Source organism: Sorex araneus, chromosome 10, assembly GCF_027595985.1.
Source record: "Sorex araneus isolate mSorAra2 chromosome 10, mSorAra2.pri, whole genome shotgun sequence".
In the NCBI taxonomy this organism is placed as follows: domain Eukaryota; kingdom Metazoa; phylum Chordata; class Mammalia; order Eulipotyphla; family Soricidae; genus Sorex; species Sorex araneus.
The window spans coordinates 6,480,338-6,496,470 of record NC_073311.1 but is presented as its reverse complement, the minus strand read 5'-3'; the positions used below and the strand labels follow the sequence as shown (position 1 = coordinate 6,496,470).

At 45.9% G+C, this 16,133-nt stretch overlaps 1 protein-coding gene across 1 annotated transcript in view; it reads left to right on the top strand.

Annotated features, from left to right (window-relative positions):
• Positions 1–16,133, top strand: part of C10H12orf56 (chromosome 10 C12orf56 homolog) — an 81,008-nt gene continuing 64,875 nt past the window's right edge. Inside the window, exon 1 of the mRNA XM_055118623.1 lies at positions 1–243. Coding sequence (XP_054974598.1) covers positions 10–243 — 234 coding nt within the window. The 5' untranslated portion in view covers positions 1–9. The remainder of the gene's footprint in view (positions 244–16,133) is intronic.

The following is a 16,133-nucleotide window of genomic DNA, read 5'->3' as shown; positions in this document are numbered from 1 at the left end:
GGTCCCCGCATGGCCAGCCCCGCGCGCCGCAGCGGCCGCCTGGACGCCTTCCTGCGCCGCCACCTGCCGCCCGCCACCTACGACGCTGTCCGCGCCTGCGAGCCGTGCGTCGTGGTCTCGGACACCGAGCGGCGCGCGCTCAAGTACGTGGTGCTCAGCGACCGGCTCATCTACCTGACCGAGAACCCGCCCAGGTCCATCCGGAGGGTCGTGGCGCTGCGGGACGTCGTGGCCATCGACCTGGTGAGGAGCGCGAGCCGGGCGGGCCAGACGCCCCCCTCTGGGGGCTCCCCACCCCGCTCCCGACCCCCTCTGCCTTGCCCAGCCTGGACCCCCGTGGTCCCACGCGGCACTTCTAACTGCGTTGCCCTCCGCCACGTAGGGAAGGGGTGGGTGGCTGTGTGCGCTTGGCATCGAGGTGTCTTTGCAGCGCCCTCATTTGTGAGAGTAGGGCTGCGCAGTGGAGAACATGGTAACAAACGACCTGATCAAAAAGTAGCACTGTAGCACTGACCTCCCGACTTGTTGGAGCGGGCACCAGTAACGTCTCCACTGTGAGGCTTGTCACTGTTTTTGGCACATCAATACACCATGGTAGCTTGCCAGGCTCTGGTATGCGGGTGGGATACTCTCGGTAGCTTGCCACGTTCTCCTAGAGGGACAGAGGAACCGAACCCGGGTTGGCCGTGTGCAAGGCAAACGCCTTACCTGCTGTGCTATTGCTCCAGTCAAAAAGTGCATTTATTATTATTATTATTATTATTATTATTATTATTATTGTTAGTTTTGGGGGGGAAACATAGTGTGCTCAGAGCTTCCTCCTGACCTGGCAGGCTGGAGGAACTATTGGGATGCTGGGAATCAGCCTAGGTTCCCGCGTGCAACGCAAACGCCCTGCCTGCTGTGCTCTCTCCTGTCTGCAGAAGTACACTTTAGTTACTGCTTCCCTCTTTGAGCCTGTGCCTGCGGTGTCTGGCACTCTACCAGGCACTGACATGCACAGTGCTTCTTCAAAGTCACTGCAGAAGGAACTTAAAAAAAAATTATGAACAACTTTGTAACTGCATCTCACTGTGATTTTAAAAAAGGTAACAAAACCCATCTCAATGCAAAGAAACACCATGTGGTAAGTGTTTGCCTTGTTTACCTTTTCTCTCTAGCTCTTTGAGTGGGATGGGTGCTCAAAATATACTCTGGATACTAGGTCATCTCAAACAGGACTTTTGGTGCCTAGGGGACTAGGGGGGTAGGAATCTAGCTCAAGGGGCTGGAGTAGATGCTGAGTATGCTGAAGGCTGGGGGTTCAGTCCTTAGCGCCACATGGTTCTGGGAGCACTACACTGAGCAATACCTGAGTACTTGGGCTGTGGCCCCTAAACAACAAAAGCGAAGGTCTTATTACAGTGGTTAGGGCATTTGCCTTCCACCCTGACAACCCAGTTGTGTCCTCAGCACCAGATATGATGCCCACAGCCCACCAGGGCTTATCCCCGACCACAGACCCCGGGGAAACCCTGAGTATCATTGGTGGTGCCCTGCACCCTTCCTCCACCCCAACAGCAGCGAAGGTCTCTCCCCAGCTGGTGAGACTTCCTGGGAGAGTCATCCGCAGTCCTGAAGGGGAGAATCAATGCAGCCCAGCCTTGCTCTTGTGTTTGGTGTCTGCTGCTACCCGCAGCAGCTTGAAAGCAGTCTTCTCTCCAATTACCGCTTCCCCGAACCTGGCTCCTTTGTCTCAACTGCTCTCTAGGCGCATCCTTCCTTATTCCACGGGGACAGGTGTCTAGCCCGGTTTTTCTTACCTGTGTCCCTGTGGATCCCCCAGGGAGAAGTTGGCGAGACTCTTGCTGGGGCTATATTGCCAAGAGAATTGTAGCTTGTTTGGAACACTTATGTAAGAAAAGAATAAAATTAAACAAAAACAGTAATTGCTTGTGTTTTTTTTTCTTCTTAAAATGACACTGTGGGTTAATACTAATGTTCAAGTTTATTTGCTTTTTTTTTTTGAGTGAAAGTTGGAAACAAAAGTTTTCCTTTACTGCTATTATTTATATTCTTTTGAGCTCGATTAAAAATAATTAAATTTAAGACTAAATGTTTTTGTTTTGTCTTGTGGGTCACGCCTGGTGGATGCTCAGGGGACCGTATCGGATGCCCAGTCTTGAACCCCAGGCAGCTGCATGCAAGGCAAATGCTCTACCCATTGTACTATTGCCCTGGCCCCCAGACCAAACGTTTGAAAAATTAAACTCTGTTCCCCCTCCTATCTGCAGGTATAAACATTTATTATTTTGAGAGAAAGTAAAGTAACTTTAGGAAATTATTTCTCTGCAACCAAAGATATTTTATATGTTTAGTAGTTACTATGGGGTCTTGGGGGTTTTGTTTTGTTTGGGGGCCACACCTGGTAGGATCAGGGCTTACTCCTGGCTCTGTGCTTGGGGATTATTCCCAGCAGGACTCGGGACCATCTGTGGATATGTGGTGCCAGGTATTGAACCAAGGTCAGCCGTGTGTAAGGCAAGTACCTACCTGCTATATTAACTCTCTGGCCCCACAGTATATATTTCTAACTGTGAGACTCACACAGAACAGTGAAGTCCCCCAAATGTTCGCTCAAAGAATCCTACAAAAGGCCCTCCAATGTAGGGCCCGAGAGATAGTACAATGGGTAAGGTGCTTGCCTTCCCCATTTTGACCTCTAGCCATCACATATGGTTCCTAGCATTGCCAGGAGTGACCCATGAGCAGAGCCAGGAGTAAGCCCTGAGCACCATTGGGCGTGCCCCCCAAATAAAGCATTAATAAATACATACAAAACAATGAAATGGAGAGATTGTTTTGGATTATCCAAGTGAATAATCACAAACTTGTATAATCACAACAATATAATCACAAACTTCCTCAGAGTGGAAAAGGAGGCAGAAGAGTCAGGTGCATGGTGATACCATGACAAGACTCTTTGTGAAGGTGGGATGGGGCCACTAGCCAAGATATGTGGGCCCCTTCTTCCTCTTAGAGCTGGGAAAGACAAGCAAACAGGTTTATTAGAGCCTCTGGAAGGAATGGGTCATTTTAGACTTCTGTCTCCAAGACAGTGAACAAAAGACACGTGTGTTGTTTAATGTCACCAGATTTGTGGTTCCATATTATAAGTTTTGTTTTGTGGTGCCAGGAACTGAATTGAGTCCAGAGCTACAAGCTTGGAAGGCCTGAGCTTTACCACTGAATTGCATCTGTGGCCCCAGTTGGTTAAGGTGTCGGCTGTTTGTTTGGAGGTGGGCACAGCCAGTGGTGCTGGGGGGTTACTTCTGGCTTAGTACTCAGGGGACCATTTGGTGTCAGGGGTTGACCCCTGGGCTCCCTTTGACCTATATCCCCTGCCCCCATGATGGTATTTGAAGTAAGCCATGATTTAATAGTGTTTCATGATCAGGAATTTAGCCCAGTCAGGTCTTGCATGTGTGAGGCCCTGCATTCCAGCCCTGGCACCATGAACACTCTTATTTCAGAGAGAAAAAAGTATAATCTGGCCAAGCACAAATTCCTTAATTTCTTTATCTAAGCTTTGTAATAATATAATTCGAGAGTTCTTATAGTCTGGTGGCTTATACTAAACTCTAAAAATATGTGTGGAAAAATGAGTGCCACAGAATTGCTTTACCAGGTACCCATTAATAACCTCGGGCAGGGTCGAGCAGTTAACCTCCAATGGACACTGTATATAAGCCACGACTACACAATGGAGAATTTTCCCGATTTCTGCATATGCCACATCTAGTCATCTCCTATCCATGCAAACTCTGTCCCTTCAGTTCTGCTATTTCAGTGCTAGGCTGTTTTGTTCTTTGAGAACCAGTCATTCCTTCCATGAAAGACAGACTGTTTATTTTTTATATATACTTTTGAAAGACAAACGGTTTAAATCTCCATTTCTGGTAGGGTGTTGCCTTCTTTCTGAGGCCAACTCCTTAAACATCCCTCTTCCATTCTCACAGTCTCATTTTACTGTACAAGTTTGCCTTCTTGTTATTTAACTTTCAGTGCACTCAGGTTTCCATTCTGCTTTGTTCTTACTGTCACTTCGATACGGACCCTTAGCTAACCAGCCCTTTGTGCCTCTGAGGCAGAAAGTCCTGCTTGCTTGATGCTTAGCCAGACTCCTCTATTTAATTCATGTCACATGCCACAGTTACACTTTCAGAAAACATATGCAAATAGATATATGAAATTTCATTCTTTTCCAAAGGGGAGGGTGAAAAATGGAGATTAAAATAAAAAAAATTAAACAGGGTCAAGAGAGGGGGTTCAAGTGACTTCATATGCAGGCAGCCCAGGTTTCAGCACTGCTCCCCTGAGTTTTGCAGGGATTGATCTTGAGCACTGGGCAAGGAGTAGTGCCTAAGTATCACTAGGTGTGACTTATCCTCTGCCCAAAAGAAAAACAAACAAAAAAAATAGAATTTGGATTGGGTACAAGGGATATTTCCTTTACAGTGAAGGTCCAATCCAAAGCCAGAGAGATACTGGGGCGAAGGTGCTTGTCTTTCATGTGGTCAACCCTGCTCATTCTTGGCACACATGACTGCTCAGGCCCTGAGCACAAGGCAGGGGTATCCTGAGCACCACTGGATGTGGCTCAGTTCTGCAAATACATTCAGCAATTTCAAGACATATGACTCGTTTCCTAAAAGAAAATTTCTAAGTTTGCCTGAGCAGAACTTATACAAAAGTGCCGTTGTCTTTATAACATGCTGCCCTAGGCTTTCTCTAGAGCCCCAGGCTTCAACCTGTGTCTACAAACCAGTGCCCATTAGTGGAAATTTCCAAATGGTCTGGCAAGAAATTTCCCCCAATCACGCAGAAACAGTCCACCGGTGGAAAAAGGTTGAAGAGCACTGCTCTAGAGCTCTGGTTTAGCTCTTGTTAGCTTCTAAGAGGGAGTTAGGTGTGTGCTCTCAAGTTTTCTGTCTTGAAGGTTTATGTAACATTTCATCTGTAAAGAGCAAATTTATGTTTCTTTTGTCTTGAGGTCACCTCTGGCAATACTCTGGGGCTACTTCTAGCTCTGTGCTCCTTGGCCTGTGTGGTGCTGGGGATCATACGCAGGCCTCTTGCATGTGAAGACCCCTGTATAAGGCATTCTTTTAATGGTTTTTGTTTTGTTTAGTTTTGGGGCTACATCCACCAATGCTCAGGGAGTTACTTCTGATTCTTCACTCAGGAATCACTCCTGAAGGTGCTCAGGGGACCATATGGGATGCCAGGGATGGAACCTGGATCAGTTGTGTGCAAGGTCAATGCCCTACCCACTGTACTATCTCTCTGGCCCCTTAACCAATGCAGAAATAGGCCATAGGCAGTGTTTAAGTGGCTGCTGTTATTTTGGCAAAGAATCTCTGCTTTCCCTCTTTTATAATCAGATCCTAAGTTATTCTTTCTCCAAATTGCTCTTCCTTGGTATAGGAGCTAAGGCACTTGTCTTATGTGCAGTAGCTTTGGCTGAACCTGGTTCAATCCTGAGCATTTCCTACGGTCTCCTGAGCACAGAGCCAGGAGTATCTGCTGAGTACTGCTGGGTGTGGCTCAAAAACCACCCACAGACAAACAAAACAAATTGCTTTTCCTTTACTGAGCCCCTGAGGTCAGGTGTCTTCAAACTGTCTAGGGCTGTCTCTCCAGGCCCTAGAAGAGATGAGATGATCAATAAATATGGAACTCTTCAACGTAGTCCAATTCACCCATTTCTAAATTTTTTATCTATAATATACATTTGAAAATTTAGTACTTTGTTTTTATTCAACTTCTACTTTCTATTTGGATGTACTTAGTCAATTCACTTAAATTCCTCCACTGTAGAATAAAGGAAGTAGAACCTTTCTTTCAGAGTTGTTGGGAGGAGTACATTCATTAAAAATCTGATACTAGTGAAATAGTACAGGGGCACCGAGGTATGTGGCACAATGGGAGAGCACCTGCCTCGGTGGGAGACTGTGGCTGTGATCCAGACTCCGCAAAGGGAAAACTAAGTGTTTGGTACATGGTAAGCACTACATACATGCTATTAACTCATATTTAACAATAGTTACTAACAGCTGTGCTCAGGTGTATTCAGTCTCTCTGGGTTTGCTTTTTTCAATGCCAAGGATTAAAACCATGCATCATGCATCAAGGCATACACTTTACCTGAAGTCACATCCTTAACCCTTAGACATAGCTAATTATAGCTCATCATGAATCTGTAAGATTGATATTATCCTTCTTTTCTAATTTACTTTTGGGGAGGTAGCAGATTTAGAAATAGAATGACTGATTCCTAAGCTCTGATAGTGCATACTGAATTATCTTGGGACCAGGTTATGTGGTTGGGTTCAATTCCTAGGCTGGGTTCAATTCCTAGCATCACATGTTCTGTGTTCAATCCTGGCATCACAGCACCACATGATCACCCACCCTAGCAGAACTTAGTGAGATCCTGGTGGTCCTCCACATCTCTGGGTCTGGTCCCCTCAACATTAAAAAAAAACATGCCTTAACTGTGATGGAAAGATGGTACACTGGTGGGGACACTTGCCTTGTACACAGCCAATCCAGGTTCAATCCCTGGTACGCCATATGGTCCCCTGAGCCTTGCCAGGAGTGATCCCTGAGTGCAGAGCCAGGAGTAAGCCCTAAATACCCAAAAGCCAAAGGGAAAACATTATTTTGTTTATTTCCACTTGAGTTGTTGTTGTAATGGCTGGGGCTCATTACACTTGATTGTGTTACTCACACACTTTGTATGGCAAGCAAAGCAAGCAAGCAATAGACTACTGGACTCCTCATCTGCTATTCTTGGAAATAGCTTAATACGTTCTGAATTAAACTCTAGCCTTCATCCTCCTCTTGGTTTTATATGCTTTAGGAAATTGCATCGCCTTCCATAACTCCCACCTTTTGCCCTCACCCCCCACTCTTGGTTGTGTTGTTGGAGGTTGTACACATGCCTGGCTGTGGTGCTCACTGGGGTTTCCCATTAGGTTGTGGTGCTCACAAACTCAACTGCAGTGCTCTCCAAGATTTTCACTCCTTTAGTTGTGCTTGCACAAGTGCTCAGCCACAAATGTTGCACTTCCTGGCTCTGGAGCTCTCACATCTCTTTTGTTAAGTTGCTGGCCAGAAGTTAAACTTTTTTTTTTAATTTTATTTTGTTGAATCACCGTGAGATAGTTAGAAGCTTTCATGTTTGGGTTACAATCTCACAATGATCAAACACCCATCCCTCCACCAGTGCACTTTCCCCACCACCAATATCTCCAGTATACCCCCCCTTTCCCACCCTCCCCCTGCCTCCATGGCAGACAATATTCCCCATACTCTCTCTCTACCTTTAGGCATTATGGCTTGCAACACAGACACTGAGAGGTCATCATGTTTGGTCCATTATCTACTTTCGGCACACATCTCCCATCCTGACTGATTCCTCCGGCCATCATTTTCTTAGTGATCCCTTCTCTATTCCATCTGCCTTCTCCCCTCCGCTCATGAAGCAGTCTTCCAGCTATGGGGCAATCCTCCTGGCCCTTGTACCTACTGTCCTTGGGTGTCAGCCTCATGTGATGTTATTCTATACTCCACAAATGAGTGCAGTCCTTCTATGTCTGTCCCTCTGTTTCTGACTCATTTCACTTAGCATGATACTCTCCATGTCAATCCATTTATAAGCAAATTTCATCACTTCATTTCTCCTAAAAGCTGCGTAGTATTCCATTGTGTAGATGTACCAAAGTTTCTTTAACCAGTCATCTGTTTTAGGGCACTCGGGTTTTTCCAGACTTTGGCTATTGTGAACAATGCTGCAATGAACATACAGGTACAGATGTCATTTCTACTGTGCTTTTTTGCATCCTCGGGATATATTCCCAGAAGTGGTATTGCAGGGTCATATGGAAGCTCAATTTCTAGTTTTTGAAGGACTATCCATATGTTTTACAGAAAGGCTGGACCAGTCGACATTCCCACCAACAGTGAAAGACTGTCCCGTTCCCCGCCACATCCACGCCAGCACTGGTTGCTTTTGTTCTTTTGAATGCGTGCCAGTCTCTGTAGTGTGAGATGATATCTCATTGTTGTTTTGATTTGCATATCCCTGATGACTAGCAACGTGGAACATTTTTTCATGTGCCTTTTGGCCATTTGTATTTATTTTTTGAGGAAATTTCTGTTCATTTCTTCTCCCCATTTTTTTTTTTGATAGGGTTGGAGGTTTTTTCCTTATGCAATTCTACTAGTGTCTTGTATATCCTGGATATTAATCCCTTATCCGAAGGATATTGGGTAAATATTCTTTCCCATACTGTGGGCTCTTTCTGTATTTTGGTCACTGTTTCTTTTGAATTGCAGAAGCTTCTTAGTTTGATGTAGTCCCATTTGTTTATGTTTGCTTCCACTTGCATGGTCAGTGCTGTTTCATCCTTAAAGATGCTTTTAGCTTTAATGTCATGGAGAGTTCTGCCTACATTTTCTTCTATGTACCTTGTATTCACGTATGATATTGAAGTCTTTACTCCACTTTGATCTGACTTTTGTGCCTGGCGTTAGACAGAGGTCAAAGTTCATTTTTTTGCAGGTATCTATCCAGTTTTCCCAGCACCACTTGTTGAAGAGGCTTTCCTTGTTCCACTTCACATTTCTTGCTCCTTTGTCAAAGATTAAGTGGCCATAAATTTGGGGGTCTATTACAGGATATTCAACTCTGTTCCATTGGTCTGCAGGTCTGTTTTTATCCCAATACCATGCTGTTTTAATTACTACTGCTTTGTAGTAGAGTTTGAAGTTGGGGAGGTGATGCCACCCATCTTCTTTTTTCCAAGGATTACTTTAGCTATTCGTGGGGGTTTATTGTTCCATATGAATTTCAGCAGTGTCTTGTCTATTTCTTTGAAAAATGTCATGGGTATCCTGATAGGGACCGCATTATATTTGTATAGTGCCTTCGGCAGTATTGCCATTTTGATAATGTTAATTCTCCCTATCCATGAGCAGGGGATGTACCTCCATTTCCTAGTGTCCTCTTTTATTTCTTGAAGTAGTGTTTTGTGGAGGTGGGCCTTGAGCATGGCTGTGACTAGGCTCTGGAGGTCTTCGGCCACCGGGAGCTCTGCTCGGGGTGGGGAGGGAAACTGGAGCCCATCCCCTCCGAGGGACCCCAGGGAAGACAGGCAGGCGCGCGGGCAAGAGACTCTCTGTCTTATACAAGGTATAAGAGATACCTTATAACCTACTTCTCCCTCTGGGAGAAACTGGCAAGCTACTGAGAGTTTCCTGCCCACGTGGGAAAGCCTCGCAAGGTCCCCGTGGTGTATAAATATGTCAAAACCAGTAACAAGCTAGATCTCATTCCCCTGACCCTGAAAGAGCTTCCAATGCAGCATTGTGAGGAAGGACGAGTAGAGAGAGATTTCTAAAATCTCAGGGCTAGGATGAATGGAGACATTACTGAGACTCGTTACTCAATACATTTGACGATCAATGGGATGATGATGAGTGTTTTGTAATTTTCTTTGTATAGGTCCTTCACCTCTTTGGGAAGCTTAACCCTTTTTGTGGTGTTTACATACCACTGGCTGTGGTGGGGTTGGAAATCACTAAATGGCACCATGACTTTCAGACATCAGGGCCACCAGGTTCACATAACAGTGGATAGGATCCTGCTGAATGCATAAAGGATACTAGGGATCTGAATTCATGACCAGATGCTTGGAAAGAGATGCTCTAAGCCACAGAGCTATTTCTCTGGGTTCTTCTATTCTCTCTATTTTTCTTAAACCGCACCTGGTGATGCTCAGGATTTACTCCAAGCTCTGTGCTCAGGGATCACTATTGGTAGTGCTGGGGATCGGACCTGGGGTTGACCTTGTGCAAGGCAAGTGTCTTACTGCTGTACAATTTCTCTGACTCAACATAAATTGGTGTCAGAGAGAAAGAATAGGGGAGTTAGTCTTGCTTTGCATGTGGCTAACCTGGGGTTTGATCTCTGGCACCACATGTGATCTTTGAGCATAGAGCTGGGAATAGTCTCTGAGCACAGTTGGGATTGAACCCCAGTCAGCTGCTTGCAAGGCAAGTGTCCTATCCGCTGTACCATCTCTCCAGCCTACTGCCTCTTTCTGCCTCCCACAGTGAGAGCAACTGCGTGCTGCCAGTGAGTGAAGGAAGAAGCATCATCCTTACTATAACTTCTTATATAACTTCTTATATAATTCTCCCTACTTCCCAAAGCACATGACGTGGCTAAGAACACAGGAATCATCTCAAGCAAGCAACAAAGAAAGCATGAAGAGAGGCAGATCTGAGCATCAAGAGATTTGTGAGCAGGCTGAAGAGATAGTAACAGGCATAAGTGGTTTGCTTTGCATTCAGCCAATCCTGGGTTCTATCCCCGGTATCCCAAATAGTCCCTGATAGGGGCTGGAGCAATAGCACAGCGGGTAGGGCATTTGCCTTGCACGCGGCCGACCCGGGTTCGATTCCCAGCATCCCATATGGCCCCCTGAGCACCGCCAGGGGTAGTTCCTGAGTGCAGAGCCAGAAGTGACCCCTGTGCATCATTGGGTGTGACCCTAAAAGCAAAAAAAAAAAAAGTCCAAATAGTCCCTGAGGACCACCAGGATTAATTCCTGAGTTCCTGAATGCAGAGCCAGAAGTAATCCCTGAGCACTGCTCGGTGGAGCCCAATCCCTCCCCCACAAAGGAAAGAGGTGGTAAATGCGTATCCGTCACCTGGCTCCTTAACAGCTTGCACAGAAGAATCTGGATATTGCATGCAAGTCTGGAGCACCCTTTGCCAATGCAATTTCCTGTTCTATCCTGTGATTTTAAGCACGATGTGCTGGTCAGCATCGCCTCCAACCACTCCCAAATCTGAGTGCTTTCTCACAGCTGAAGTTCACAGTTCCCTCGAGCTATTGGCACATTGTGGTTTAGCAAAGGGCTCTGCTCATCTTAGTCACAAAATCAGGTACTCAGTCACATCTTAATCTCATAGCTCCATCTCAGAATATCCTAATCACCGTTGACTGGTTAACTTGATCAATTATGTTTTGATATTTACTTACCTGTATAATCATTTCTATTTATTTTTAAGCCCCACTTGGGAGCACTGGGAATTTCTTAGGGCTTCTAGTATTCAGGGAGCACACAGGCCATGCCTGGTGATGTGGGGGGGGGCGGGGGGGGGAAGGCTGAGGCTTGTGGTGCTAGGGATCAAACCCAGGACCACGAGGGTTTGTTCAGCCACGAGTACCACTTTCCTGACCTGTACTGATGTTTCCATTTCTACACATTTCATTATCCTGGCTCCTGGTCCGGACCATTCTGAACTTCAAAGAGGACTGGCAAGTGTGATCCTGCTACACGTGATTCCATGTGTCTGGAAGACAGAAATAGGAATGTTTGTGAAGTGCTCTAATTGGCAACATTTTATTTTTACATTTTTAATTCTTTTGGTTTGGGGCCACATGCAGCTGTGATCATAGCTTACTCCTGGCCCTGTGCTTGGAGATCACTCCTAGCGGGGCTCCAGGAGCTTTATATGATGCCTGGGTTCAAACTTGGGTCAACTGCATGCCAGGCTAGCACCTTACTAATGTACTATTTCTTCAGCTTGTAACTTTTCTCGAATGTGCACTACATACCACTCAGTTGCTGTTCTAAGTATTTAACTTGCAATTTCCTTTCTGTCCCTTGGATTTGGGGCCCTGTCCAGCCGTGCTAAAGGGCTGCTCCTAGCAGTGCTCAGGGGACCGTGTGGTGCTAGGAAATGAACCAGATTCCTGCATGCAAAACATGTGCTCGACCCTTTGAACTGTCGCCCAAGGCCCAAACTTTCACTTTCATTATCCTTAAAATAACTTCAGATAGTACTGTTAGCTCGGCTTTGCAGATAAGGAGACAGAATGGGGAATTCCAGCAATTTGCCTGAGGTTATTCATTAAATGGCAGAACCAGAATCTGAAACAGTGGGTCTCATCCCGGAGTCAGTGCTTTTCACCTATGTGCTGCAACAGGTGAGGTGCATCGTGGAGCATTAGAAAGGAAAGGTTTTCGCCTCAGAGACGGTGATTTTCAACTTTCAGACTCCAGCACATGTTTACAGGTGGAAGGTGGCCCAGCACTGCTGAGTACCCTGAATATTGCCAGATGATCCTGTCGATCAACAAAACCAAAAAAGAAAGAATATTGTATTGACAGAGTCCTCAGAGGCTCTGACTTGGTTTTGACCAAGCTTTGCTTGCTGCCGGAGCTCAGAAACATCACGGTGAATGGGAACTGAAGACATTAGAAACTAGGTATCAGCTGCTGAAAGCGTGCAACTGCTTTTTTTTTTTTTTAAATGAAATTAGAAGCTCAAGGCTATGAAGTCAAGCTGTTTCTTGTTGGGTGGGGGGATTGAGGGCCACATGCAGTCGTGCTCAAGGGTTGCCATGGTGGTACTTAGGGGGCCATGTGGTTCGGGAGATTAGACCCAGGGTTTCTGCATGCAAACCTGTGTCCTAGACCTTGTGCTCTCATTCTGGCTTTGGAATCAAGTTCTTTCCATGATTGTTCTGTGCTGTCATAATGGTTCACATGAATGTACTAGCTGATGTTCTCTATTCTTTCTCTATTCTATTTTTTTTTTTTTTGCCATACCCAGTGGTGCTCAGGATGTACTCCTGGCTCTGCAAACAGAAATCACTCCTGGTGGGCTCAAGGGACAATATATGGTGCCAGGGATCAAACCTGGGTAAGGTAAACTCCATACCTGCTATACTATCTCTTCATTTCCAAGCTGAAGCTTCTTTACGAGTGACCCACTGATGTCAGTGGGCCCACGAGTGACTTATGTGAAGTGGGGGAGAGAAATACGGTCACTTTCTCCCCATCCACCTCTGCCATCTGGGACCCAGGGTTACTGGGTTCTTGTCTCACCTTAAAGAAAGGAATTTCCTGAGTAGACAAGCATTGAAGCAAATAGATTTTATTTGGAGGTTTTTTTTTTACATAAGAATTTTATTTTATTGAATCACCATGTGGAAAATTACAATGCTTTCAGGCTTAAGTCTTAGTCATACAATGCTGAAACAACCATCCCTTCACCAGTGCCCATATCCCACCACTGAAAAAAAAAACCACAGTACACCTCCCATCCCGCCCACCCCCCCGCCCCCCCACCCCGCCTTGTAACTGATAAATTTCACTTTACTTTCTATTTATTTTGGTTACATTCAATATTTCAACACAAACCTCACCATTATTGTTAGGAGCACCCCACTAGAGTCAGACCTGTTGTGAAGAGAAATGAGGTTTTGGATTTCTGTATTTTAACAACTAAGTCCAGGGAGATTTCTTCCGGATATTGGATCATTGCAAGCTTGTAAACCCCATCTGTGGTCATCATAATATGGCGGTTCCCACGCCCTTCATCCCCGGGAAGGGACAGGCGCTCGAGAGAAATACCTTTCCCCTCCCGGGCGGGCATGGTGTCTCGGCTTAGTTCTCAGACTGGAGACATTCTGCTAGTAGCTGCCCATGTTGAAATTGGTTCAGCTGGGTCTGGATTCGTGCTCGTGCAGCTGTGGAGCACGCACGTGCGGCCCCTGGGGTCACATCTCAGCAGCTGCTTGGAGGGTTTTTGAGGGTGTGGAGGAAGAGACAGAGAGAGAGCAATGCACTCAAGAGAGAACGCAGGCTTCCCCAAGGGCAGAGAGAGCCCCTAGACACATCCCAGCATTAGACATGAAAGCATGAAAGTACACATCTCAAGAGGGGAGATGCGGGTGACACATGTGCTCAGCCACGTGGGCACAAGCAGCACATGAACTCGGACAGCATATGCGCCCTTCCTTTGTTCAAGGTGTCTTATAGGCTCTTCTCAGGTTGTCTGGATCTGGAAGTTCTGGAGTCCTCTCGGGGCTGGATCACATTTTAATCAGATTAAGGGAGAGGTCCAAAGTTTGAGGAACTTCATGGGGAGGGGTCCAACCTCCTCAGGGTCTGCTGAAGGTCTTATCAGGTCTGTTTTCTGTGTCCACAGGGTGGTTCAGTCTTAGGCTTTTCCTCCTGAAGTTCTGTTGATCTAAGTTTCGTTGCCGAGGGCCTTTCTCTGCCTGTCTGCTTATATCACCACAACTGCATATAGAATGGTGAAACTAAATGTGGAACTCTTTGTTTCTTGTTTTTGAATCACACTCATCTGTGCTCAGGGCTTACTCTTGACAAGCACCTTACCCACTGTACTACTGCTCCAGCCCCAGAGATTTTAAAACTAAAAACCTCTTAAATATCTGGTTCAAAATACATTTCTTTATGATTTACTATCATTAAATGTTTGCTTTGTATACACCTATATGCCTGGGTTTGTGTAAACAGTTCCTGGGTGAAAAGGGTTGTGAGTGAGAAAAGTTTAAGCGTCAGTAATGGGAGGAAAAGGCCAGGTTCTTATTAGGCCATACTCCAGAGTTGTCATCTGGTTTCTAACTGTGACAATATGGCACACTGGCAAATTTAAAATCATTGACAGTCACAAATCTGGGAAAGGAATTGTGAATCCCACAGGAGGGAATAGTCCCAGACTCGGTGTGCAGTGCAAGGTCTAGAAAAACAGCAGACAAACATGCTGATTGGTTTGGTTTCATCACACTGACAACTTCAGTTGGTAAGATGGTTCATGAAGAAGCAAGACCCCAGAGTTGGACTCTTTAACAAAATCCCTAAAGATAGCATGATAGTACAGGGATTAAGGCACTTGTCTCTCTTGTGACTGTCCCTGCTTTTCACGATCATGAAATCCCGTTAATCACCGATTTCTCGGGCGGACTCAGTAACATCTCATTTCGTCCTTTCCCTGAGATCTTAGAAGTCTATCTCAACTCGGCCCTCCTAACGATGTTGCACTGGGGGCTCTTCAGGGTCAGGGGAATGAGATCCAGCTTGTTACTTGACTTTGCATATGAATACACCATGAGAAGCTTGCAAGTCTGTCCCATGTGGGCAGGAAACTCTCAGAAGACTGCCAGCTTCTCCCAGAGGGAGAAGCAGGCCAAAGATATCTCATGGCCGCAAAGCGGCCGTGCCCTTCTGAGAGCTTGCTTTTAAGTCTCACTGGATGTTGGCCGTTGATGGGATTACACACACCTGGGTTCCTCTGCCGGTACCTTCATGCATGAGGCCTGTCCGAACGTGTGGAGAGGGGCCTCCAGCATGGCTGTAGCTAGGTTCTGGTGTTCTTCGGCCACTGGGAGCTCTGCTCAGGGTGGGGAGGGAAGCTGGAGCCCATCCCCTCTGTGGGCCCCGGGGAAGACAGCCAGGCGTGCGGGCAAGAGACTCTGCTTTGACCCTCTGCAAATATATAGTCCCCTGAGCATTTCTAGGAGTAGCCCCTGAGCACCGCTGGGTCTAATCTTCAGCCTTCCACCCTGCAACAATAAGAAAACACCAACAGAAAATCCAGAGTTCTTTGTCTAGGAATGTACTACCTCAAAGGACACCGCCTTTAACAAAAACAAAAGAAAAGATGATGAATTCAGACTAAGGTATAAAGTAAATATGGAGCTGTCCCCCCAAATACTAGAAAACAAGAAATAAGGCATACCCATTGCAATTTGAAGGTAGTATTTTAAGAGGAATTAATACTCACTGAAAAATATAAATTTGATCGAACGGTTTAAATACCTTAATAAGTGCTGTTTTTTGGAAGATGGATTTTGAGTCCCATCCAGCGGTACTCAGAGGCTACCTCTGACTCTTTGCTCAGGGGTCACTCCTGTGGTACTCAGAGTGGGCTATATGGAACCATGGCCAGACACTGGAAAGGAAGTCCCTTGATCCCTATATTATCATGCTACCTGTAGAGATTTAGATAAAGAAGTTAGGGATATTTCAAAACAATTGTTTGATTGTCTTATGCCTAACCTGATTCCTCCGAAAGAATAACAAAAGAGGTCAGAAAGATCCTTAAAGGGACTAGCTCATGTTTTGCATGCAGAGACTTGAGTGAAATCCCTAGTGCCATATGGTCCCCTCAGCACCAGCAGAATTGATCCTGAGCAGAGTTAGGAGTAGCTCTTGAGCACCAACACATGTGGCTCCAAAACAGACAACAAAAAGAATAA